This window comes from Semicossyphus pulcher, unplaced genomic scaffold, assembly GCF_022749685.1.
Source record: "Semicossyphus pulcher isolate SPU_LCO1_2020_fin unplaced genomic scaffold, fSemPul1.0.p SCAF_9, whole genome shotgun sequence".
Classification (NCBI taxonomy): Eukaryota; Metazoa; Chordata; class Actinopteri; order Labriformes; family Labridae; genus Semicossyphus; species Semicossyphus pulcher.
In genome coordinates, this window is record NW_027211770.1 from 19,710,385 (window position 1) to 19,720,716 (window position 10,332).

The following is a 10,332-nucleotide window of genomic DNA, read 5'->3' on the forward strand; positions in this document are numbered from 1 at the left end:
AATTACATAATTGAACCTTTGGCCTTTTTTTGTGTAAGTGAATGAATCATCTTTTACACAATAAGACGAAAGAAATTTAAAGGGGAGTTTTTAGCCCTACATAACCTGTCTTAGTCTCTGACTCAGTGTCTCCATGCGTCTCCATTTCACTTCTCTTTGATTTTTATTTTCCCTAATGGAAGGATCCTCTGCCCAGACCTTTTAAGAGGAGTTTTTAAGGAGGCTGCTTTAAGTGTCCTGTGTGGCTCAGCAGGCCAAGGTGCCAACCATATTCTGGTGATTTCCAAACCTCTTCCCCTGACCTTTACAGAAAATCTTCCCCGCTCTCTCATGTCTTTCCTTTGGTTTATTAACTCTGCATCCTGACCCAGAAAACGGGGAATTCTAAGATAATTTAAGTTCTTATTAAAGACCAAATTACTGTAAGTGTATAAAATTGTGCGTTCAGGAAGGCCAGTGTGGTTTTGCTGGCTCCTTTTTTCGACTTTTTCATCCGTAAACATTTAACTGTATCTACGTCAGAGCTACATTGTGTGTGTGTGTGTGTGTGCGTGTGTGGTATGCCCTCATGTGTACTATTCTTGACCAATGTTTTACAAGAGGCCTCAAAGGTTCCTGGGTGGTCTAATTGCGTTTGCCACAGGAGATTGGTGCACTTTACCGCAGTGCGTGCGACTGTTAGATGTGTGTACCGGTTTGTGCTTTCGTGCAGGTGTGTGTGGGTGTAAATCAATATCCTGGACGGAGACAGTACAGTATGCGAGGGTGTTTAATGACACTCACCTGTCATCACACTGTCACTGCTTTTTTTTCTATGAATGTGTGCAACAAAAGACCATTCCCGAAGATAAGGGGGGCTGTTTTTTCCCATCATGCCTTTCCCCTGCAGGGCATTTTTCTGCGAACACTCCCACATCTTTTACTATCTAACCCAGAATGCACTTGACCCTCGTGGCAATAATTGCTTCAACCACATCACAAATCACCCATCTTGACTTTTGTGACATACCATGAAGTATGAAGTATGCAGACAAGTACACACACTGCACCCCTCCCTGCACATAAGTCATCTGTCAAATTGCAATCTGACTCAGCCGTGGCCGCTGGGCACCTAAACTCGACCGGCTCTCACACAACCGTAACAGGCCAAACCATTGGTTTCTATTTAAAATGCCTTTGGTTACCTTGTTAGAGAGGTATCCAATTGCCCCTTTATTCTGATGGATGACGTGCATTAGTGATGTGTAGGCTAATCCTTCATTATACAAGTGTTTTTATTTACTGGGTATGCATGTGTGTGTTTCTCGACTTACGGGCAGTGAGGTATGTTTGTTACGATGTTGCCAAACTGCCTTCTGCTCCTTGTTAGGCTTTCTGCAAAGCCGGCAACATGCGGGGATAACGATGCAGTCAGGATGCCAGCAGCAGCAGCAGAGACGGCCTTTTTACTTTGTTCTTGTTTTTCCGACCTTCTTCTTGGTGCTACATCTTTGAGGGAAGTTTGTCCGTTCACCTTTTGGGTGAGCCACGACGGTGTTTTACGAGCTGCGTGTACAGTGCGAGTGTTTGATGGTATGTGTGAAGAGTTCCCAGAATGTGTGTTTTTAGTTTGGTATGTGAACGTGTGTGTTTTTTTTTACGGGGGACCGGTGCTAGCCGGGCGTTTTGAAGCGGGCCAGACAGCTGCCTTTTACTGCCCCAGGGGATAATAAACAGTGAGGGAGGGGTAGTTATTTACCCCTTTTATTAGGGCAGGAGGCAGAGGAGGGGACTTTATTGAGGTCACACTGTAACTACACACAGCTGCGGGGCAAGAGGAGGAATAAAGAAGATAGTTTGTAAAAAAAAAAGGAGAATAAAAGAGCAGTTTTAGTATCACTGAATTCCTCCCTCAGGATCTCCCCCCTGATCTCCTTACTGTATGTACGTGTGTGGGTGTGTGTGAGCTGGGGGTCATCCATCTTTCTCCCACTTCTTCATTTCCAGGTCCCTTAACGGCCCACTCCTTGTTAAGCACATCTGCTGTCAATCAGCTGTACCCTGTAATCCAATTGGCATTTCCTGTCGTTAGAGACATGCCCACTGACCCTTGCTCTGTGACCTTCGGTGATTGGTCAGGTAGTTCACTGTCCAACCAAGTTCAGCCCTACTTGTCTTACCAACGTCCTTGGTTACCATAACAACAGATGTGTCATAAATCAGGATGCTTAAAGGGACAGGTCGACATGTTTGGAAATCAATTATTTGCCTTCTTGCCAAGAGACAGAAAAGAAGATTGATGTTTGTGCAGTTACTACAGTGATTATGAAGTTACAATCAGTAGCTAGTTAGCTTAGCTTAGCATAAAAACAGCTTACCTGGCTTGGTATAAAAGCACCTCTAAAGCTCACTAATTAACACATTAGAATAAAGTTATTTGTTAGTAACAATTCACTATTTTTGGGAGGTTATGCACTGGCCTGCTTTTTTGTGCCGTGTGTATTTACCAGGCGAACAGGGGGAAACAGGAAGGATATTGGTCCTGGCCAAGAAATAGTCCAGCACATAATAACCCAGTAAAAAAGTGAATTGTAATTTTTAAAATTAGTTTTTTATTGAATTTAAAAAACAAGACATAAATCATTAATTCATGAGCTTTTGGTGGGACTGTGGCAGGCTAGTTGTTTCCCTCTCTTTCCATCTGTCACACAAGCTAAGCTAATGGGCTGCTGGCTCTAGCTCTAGACAAGTAAGTGCATATTTTCCAAAATATTGAACTACTTCTTAAAGTCAAGAAGCCTTCAAAGACTTTTCCAGAGAAATGTGAACCAAGTGTAACCCTTTGGCAGATAAAATGGAAATAAAACAGAGCCGAGTCTAATGGTGGCATTCCCGCAGCTGGCTCTGTGTGTGTCGCTCCGGACGCCGGGGAAAACTGCAGGATGATCGGATCCAAATGAAATGTGTGATAGAAGTGAGCAGATAGGGGAAAAATAAAAAAGGAAAATGGAAACCTGTCAGCCTTGAAGCAGTGAGGGAGGAATAACGAGGGCATGTGGCAGAAAGATGATCGACAGAGAGAGAAGGAAGGGACGGATGGAGAGACAAAAAACTGGGAGGGAGTGAGAGAGAGACTGGAAGGGAGGGGACAGACAAGTTATTCTAGTTGCAGACAGCTGACAGAAGGCCTAAAAAAAGATGGAGCCATCTAATGTGCACATATTCCACAGCTACACTCACAAACCATAAAGCATATGCACTGTCAAACGCTCCTAATGGTTTTCAACAGAGGAGGGCCAAGATTTGAGCTGTGTTCGTATCATGCTTTATTGTTTCTCCATAGAAAGTGTACTTTCCTATGATCACATTTCATATAAAAGGGACACAAAGTAAAAACTTTAGCAGTACTGTATCAGACTCCTAGTGTAGTAATAAATATAAAATGTCGCTGTGAAATAGAAAAGGTGAAAGTTGTGGGGCTACAGGAAGAGAGGAGGGACACATCAAAACTGACCTGACACTGGAAGAGCTCAAAGATTGGTTTACATATCTACAAATATAGTCTCACACCTCTTCTGCTGACACACACACACACACACACGCACACACGCACACACACATACAATGCCAAATAAATGCAATGTCACTCAGCAAATGTAACATACAATACATGTTTAAAACCTGGCTGGTCAAATTTGAGGCAGTTGAAGAGAAGGACAGCTAAGACCTTTGTGTAGATACATTTGATACAGTTACACTTCTAACATCGTGAAGCTACCAGAAATGAAACTATAGACCGCTATCTCCCGGCGCTGCCTTTGAAAAGGAGAGTTGTGATGCAAGTTGTGACGCAGGAGAGGCGAGGGGCTGGAAGGACGAAAAGTGGGAGAAGTGCTCTTGTTCATTGTCGTTCGTAGACTCGGGTGCAAATCACATCATCCGCACTCATGGTCTGAAAGAAGAGGAGAATGTGGACGTTAAAGTTGGCACTAAAATGATCTATTATCAAATTTTTTTCTCTAAGCAAACAGGCTTATTCAAAGACACTTACCCATATAAAGTATACTACAGTTGGCTTATGAAGCTGTTGTTGGGGTTTGTTATAGGGATAGACGATTAAAAAGTCGGCCGGGTCGATTATCGGCGCCGATATTCGGCATTTTGACGCATATCGGCATTAGCCTTTTTTTAAAAAATTTTTTTAATTTAAAAAAAAAAAAATTAAATCCGATGGCCGATAAGAGATCAATTTAAAACGGTGTTATTTTGGCTCTGATGCATATTCTTAAAGGCATTTAAACGAAGTTAAGTGTTGGAGTTTGTATTATTCAAAATTTTGACGCCAATATTTTCACTTTTACTGCAAATGAATATCGGCTTCAAATATCGGTTATCGGCCTCCTTGACTACTAATAATCGGTATCGGTATCGGCCCTGAAAAAACCACATCGGTCTGTCTCTAGTTTGTTCCTTAATAGCACTTCAGTAGTCTTAGATTTAAACTAACTGCTTACCCTCAAGCAACCATTGGTCCATAAATACTTGCTCTGTTTACAGTCTGTTCAGTTAAAACTCTAGCTCCAGTCAGACTGGTTTACCGGTAGACTTGGGTCGAATAATTACTTTTAAATGCTCATCGAAGTGTTTTGATGAACCTACGCTGCCAGCTGGGCGGGGTTCCTGTTAAATACAGTTCAGTTTGTGGTTGGGAACCTTACAGTTTTTGTAGCTGTCATTAGCAGAACAAATCACTGAGACCTCTTCAACGTTTTCTTTTTTTATCAGCCTTCACTGCACACATCATTAACCTCATCACTATTTGTTTGCCTTGTTGTCACACACACTTCATGATTTCAAGCTGATGCCTGTACTTGCATTTGATTTGTGACAGAAGCTCTTTCATCCTCTGCCAGGGGAGTAATTAGCTCGGCATTATGGTACTCTAAGTGCAATTATGTAATATAACAGTCTAAATTTCTTGAATAACCGGGGTAGCAATAAAGTATATACTATGTAGTTATTACATAACTGACAGCACGAGAGGCAGAGTAAAGAAACAGCATTTAGGATGTGGGCGAGTCTAGTCATTTCAAGCTGGATGCAGGAGAGTAAGAGAAGTTGACTTGTAAATCTGGTTGGGTTCAGGCTGAAGTCAAGTGACTTTAGTCCATAACACTATTTGGTTAGGAACTTTAATGATACCTCATATGTCTAACAAATAACACTGTAATTTGTGTTCTGTCAATATATGTGTGCTTTACCAGGATCAGCTTTCCGTCATTGGTGAGCTCTCTGGTCCAGGCCGTCTTCGGTCCTTCTCCTTTCTGCAGAGTCTGCTCACAGGTGATCTTGTTGTCGGTTTCCCAACGTGGAAAACTCTGAGGACACAGAAAAAAACATGAGGCACACCATGTCAATTGTTGGATGTAAACAAGGATGGATGCAGAAATATAAACAATGGCATTAAGAGGGATTGGGAGATAATGAGAGTGGCTAATGGAGAGCCAAAAACAAGGGCGATCACTTGGAGGTGATAACTTGTGATGCGCTCATCGTTACTACAGCGACTTGTTGGCGGGTTGAGTGTGTTTGCTTTGGAGACGGCCAAACAGAGGCCATCTATGGGAAAACAGGGAAGCAACAGGGAGAATTAGGGAGGGACGGAGGGCAGGAAAGGGCAAGAAGGGGGAACGAAGGGAAGCGGGGAAGTTAAAAGGGGCCGTAGAGTGTGTGAGGAACATAATGTAGCATGATAGGCCTTCAGAGACCGAGGGAGGGGTAAAGATACGCTATCAGGCCAAATATGATGAAAAGCCAAATTAAACAGATTGATGTAATCTGGACAGCCCCCTTCCCCATACGCCCATTTCTTCTGTGTGTGTGTGTGTGCTTATGTGGGTGCACGAAAGTGTTGTGTACCGTGCAGGGACGCCCGTCCACTGTGGCCTCATTGAACTCCTGCCCCACGGTGAAGGTGATGTTGGTGGTGCGGACTGTGGTCGACGTTTTTATGTTCAGCGTCTCTCCGTCCTGCTTGATCTCCACCAGAGGCTTGGCCGCTGCCTTCACGGCAATCATTCGCAGCATCATGTTCACATCTGAAAAACACAAACAGGAAGGTGATGACAACTAGAAAGAGTATACAGTATGTTGGCAGAGATTTGGGGCAAGCAAACTCTTGCTCTTGTAAAAAAAAATGTACGTTTAAATATTCCCATGCACGCAGTACACACCTACAAGAACACCTACTCAGTTCAGATCTTTGTGTAACACAGTTTATAGGATCCAGCCCTAAGCAGCAGGGCAAATTAAACCAGTTTTTACCAAATTATGCAAACCCACATGCCTTAGGCTGTGTGCGTGTGTGTTTTAATAGTGTGGTTTAGCTGCTGGTTCACTGTCTCCTCCTGCACACTCAGGGTAAAAGGAGCAGAGCAGCACAGCGCTGTCCAATAACGATGACAGAGGAAACAATGAGGTCATATGATGAAGCATGCCCAGCACATCTGCATTCCCCCCACACTTAATCATCTTAGCACACAAGCGCACACACTCATACACGCAGACAAATATGTTGACTTATGCCTTCTGCAATCTAATCAGCATTATGTTCCTCTCTTTAACAGACAGATAGCACACTCATGTTTCCATAGTGTGTTGCAGTGAGACTGATGATACAGCGTGGGAAAAGAGAGGGAAGCAGACCGGTGTGGAGGGAGGAAGGAGAGAGGAGGAGAGAGGAGGGGGGAGGGGGGGGCTCAGACAGACAAGGGGCAGCAGTGGTCTGTGTGTGGTGTGTGAAGATCTCTGTCCAAGTGCGAGGGGAAGTGTGTGTACGTCTTCCAGCGTGTATCTGCCGCCGACTTGGGTTTCGCACTTCTCACCTCTCACACATTCCCACCTGTCACCAAGGGTAAATATATACACACTGAGACATGCACAGTCATTCAGCGTGCAGCAGGATGGCCAGGCTGCACACTGTATGTACAGCGCACACAAACAGAAGTGTGTGTGTGTGTGTGTGTGTGCATTGTCATCGTCTCAGTGTGTGCAGTGTAAGATGGATTGTGTGAAACTCAAAGAGTGTAAGGACATCACTATGCAGGAAATATTGGCATTAGGCAACAGACGTTACAGTTTTATATTATTTATAAGCTAATCAGGATTTAACCTCTTGCAGGGAGGTGTACAGTGACCCTGAGTCACTATCTTATTAATGTCTATTTACCAGTTTCACAGACATGCAGTCTGGCCTGGGAAGTAACCACATGTTCCCAAGGGCTCTACCTGTGGTTGGCCTGCCAGAGAGGGTAGGCGGACCTAAGCGGATGCATTTCCGGTTTCTGTAAATGTTGTGAGTAAACCGTAATCTACTATGGCTGAACAAACAAAGAAAAGATCGATGACTGCTGATACAACTTCAAAAATAAGTGAAAATCCAAAGAAAAAGAAACAAATTTGACGCTCCGATGAAGGCAAACAGTCTAAAAACAAAAGCGACCATAAGCAAGGAAAATCAAGAGATACAACTGTGACAAAGGGAGCCAGTTGTAGACTGTAGAGTCCTCCCGCAATTACTGTATATCGCTATCAGGGGAATGAAACTGAAATCTTCAAGATTCTTCGAGTTTAACCTGAAATTGAGGTTTTTTCACACTGGTATTGCAACTTTCATTCAAGTCAAGCATATAATAACTTCTTTCACTGCACAGAGTAATCTGTCTGTTAAAGACACAATTCATGCACAGAAGACAGTGCATGAATTATTGGTCAATTTGTCAATGAATAGAAAAATGTCCATCAGTTTTGAGACATTTATAAAGAAACATTGATAAACATTTGCATGTTCCAGTTTCAAAAATGCTCTGTTTCCTGTTTTATACCATTTTGTGGCATTTTGAAATTTAGCAGATTAAAAATATGATAAATCCTGAGTTCCAGTTAAGAAACAAACAAAAAGGTTATCTTAAATGTATAGACACAGCCTTTTAACACAGACATAATTTAAAAGATGCACCAAATTACATTAATCAAAGTGTGTTACTGAATTAATTACACTTGGTACCACTTTACATGATAGATGAGCATAATGTCAACCTTAAAGGTTGGGCACAGGGTCTAACTAGTAATGGTTTCCTTCCTAAAAGTTTTAGATTTTTTTCAGGCAACAAACCGACATGCAGACTCTCCCTGACCTTTGTGTCTCCTCAGCCTGTTGGCTCAGACACAGCGAGGAGTCAAGTGCTGGCCTGTGGACCGTTTGGGAGACACGGAGGGGGCCGAAGCTTCTCAAGTAACTGCAAGTTCTTAGAAGTCAGAAATTACCTGAACAGACTTTTGCAAACCTGTGACTAAAATGCTTAAATTCAAACAGACCTGGCCACATGGACACACACACACAGATAGATAGCTGGACAGACGGTCAGGGTCAGAGGTCAAAGAGCAGAGGGCAGAGGAAGCATTTGGGACACTGGGAGATGAGGGGAGGAGAGCAGGAGTGAGGAAAGGAAGATAGGATGGAGGGACTGTGGAGGGTGCTGGGTGCTGACAGGCTGCATACAGCTGCGATGTGCCCCCCAGTGAGACCGAGGCCCAGAGATGCATTGGTACATTATAGGAGCATAGCACTGCTACATGTCTCTGTAAGAGAGAGTCCTGGCTCTGGTACAACTGTGCAACGTCGCGAATTTTACATCCCTGTTGCAAAAACATTAACGTAGTCACACAAACGACACTGTCTTCACCTTATTGCGCATGTGCCATATGAGCATAATGCCATCTTTCCCGCACACAAACTGGTGCGTCAGCCTCACAGGGAAGTTGGAGTTTGCGCTCCCGCGTAGTTTTCATGCGTCTATATTCAGAACAATAGTGTCGTTTGACGGCTTTTTCAATAAACTGCATGTGCAGTAAAGCGTGTGTGTGTGTGTGTGTGTGTGAGAGAGAGAGACAGAGAGAGAGAGAGAGAGAGAGAGAGAGAGATAAAAGGCGCGTTGTTCGGTGCGCTCCTCTAAGTCATCTCTCTGTGTGCGCTTACGTGCTGATATGAATTCCAGGTGCGCACTGGCGAGTCATCTAATGGGAATGGGCTACTAACGACAGACGGCTCTGCACGCGCACATGGACGCGCACATGGACGCGCACGCACACACACTCTGAAGTCTGTTCAGACTCTTAATGCTCCAGAACTGTGTGAATCTCAGCAGCAGGTGTTTTTCCTTTTACCCGGACTGTCACTTCAGATAATGATGTGACTGTCCTGCACTGTATCGTGCCATAACGGTCCTCTTCACACACACTCACACACATACACAATATGAGGCTGTGACACAGACAGATGTGCCGTCGTTTGTCTCTATTGTGTTAGCAGGGGAGGCAAAAGGGGGAGAAGAGAGGAAGAGGGGTGAGGCTGGCTGTGGGCCAAACACTGAATTTTGGGTTCTGCAGAATGACAAAGACCCCCTACCAATGCGGAACAGGGGGTGATCCTCTGGTGCGGACACAGAGGAAGATTTGACCTACAATGTGCTGAGAACGCTACAGTTTGAGCTGACACGTCTGATCTGTGTCATTACGCACAGAAATAAAAGCTTTATAAGAAGCCAGTCTGGCGAAATAATGAGACAAGCTGCCACAATAGGCTATGATGAGTTTTTAAAATCATAATTTATATCACTTACTGAGCTTTTTCAGGAGTTCCTCGAAGTTTTCAGAACTCTTCATCTCCCAGGTACCGGCGAAATCAGGAATCTTGCGCTCCATGTTAGGCTGTAGGTGTTTTGCGGGTTAATGTAAGTGAACTGTCAGGTCCAAGTGCGGTGGGTGCGCTTCTGTCCCTGCGCCTCTTGCGTCAAAAAGACTCCAACTGCCCCCTCTAAGTCTGGTCTGGGTGTATGGGCGCACCAGATGTTTTAACTCTGCCTGTCCGGATACTTCTGCTCCTCTTGGGATGAGTGGCCGACTGTCAGTGCTCTTATCTCACCTATGTGCCGGTGCACGTTATAAGCCGCTGTGCTACAAATGAATGGCACAGAGAGCAAAGATACTTCTGTATGGATTCACACGCCCCTTTAATACGGACACGCCCCACTGGCCGACAGAATACTTGCAAAGGTCCACAGTGCCACAACCCGGCCACGCCCCTGCAGGCAGCATGTGCACTGCAGAGCTTCACATGCAGCCAGCATTTGGAGACGCCTCTCCTCCACGCGCTTATCTTAAATGAGCCAAAGGTGCCGCGCCCTGATAGTCCGCTGCGCACTGCAGGAAACGCGACAAATTTAATTTGTCATTTTGTGAAGTGTTACGGTGATATTTTACCACGTGCACATGTAATCCAGCCGGTAATTGCAC

General features: G+C 44.4%; 1 protein-coding gene across 1 annotated transcript; it reads right to left on the reverse strand.

Annotated features, from left to right (window-relative positions):
- Nucleotides 1-3,288: 3,288 nt before the first annotated feature.
- crabp2a (cellular retinoic acid binding protein 2, a) lies at nt 3,289-9,988 on the reverse strand. Its single transcript, XM_069656074.1, has 4 exons — nt 9,660-9,988; nt 5,899-6,077; nt 5,241-5,357; nt 3,289-3,931 (listed from the first exon to the last, which is right to left on the reverse strand). The coding sequence occupies exons 1-4, from the start codon at nt 9,739-9,741 to the stop codon at nt 3,881-3,883; spliced, it is 429 nt and encodes a 142-aa protein (XP_069512175.1). The 5' UTR covers nt 9,742-9,988; the 3' UTR covers nt 3,289-3,880.
- Between the last annotated feature and the right edge of the window lie 344 nt (nt 9,989-10,332).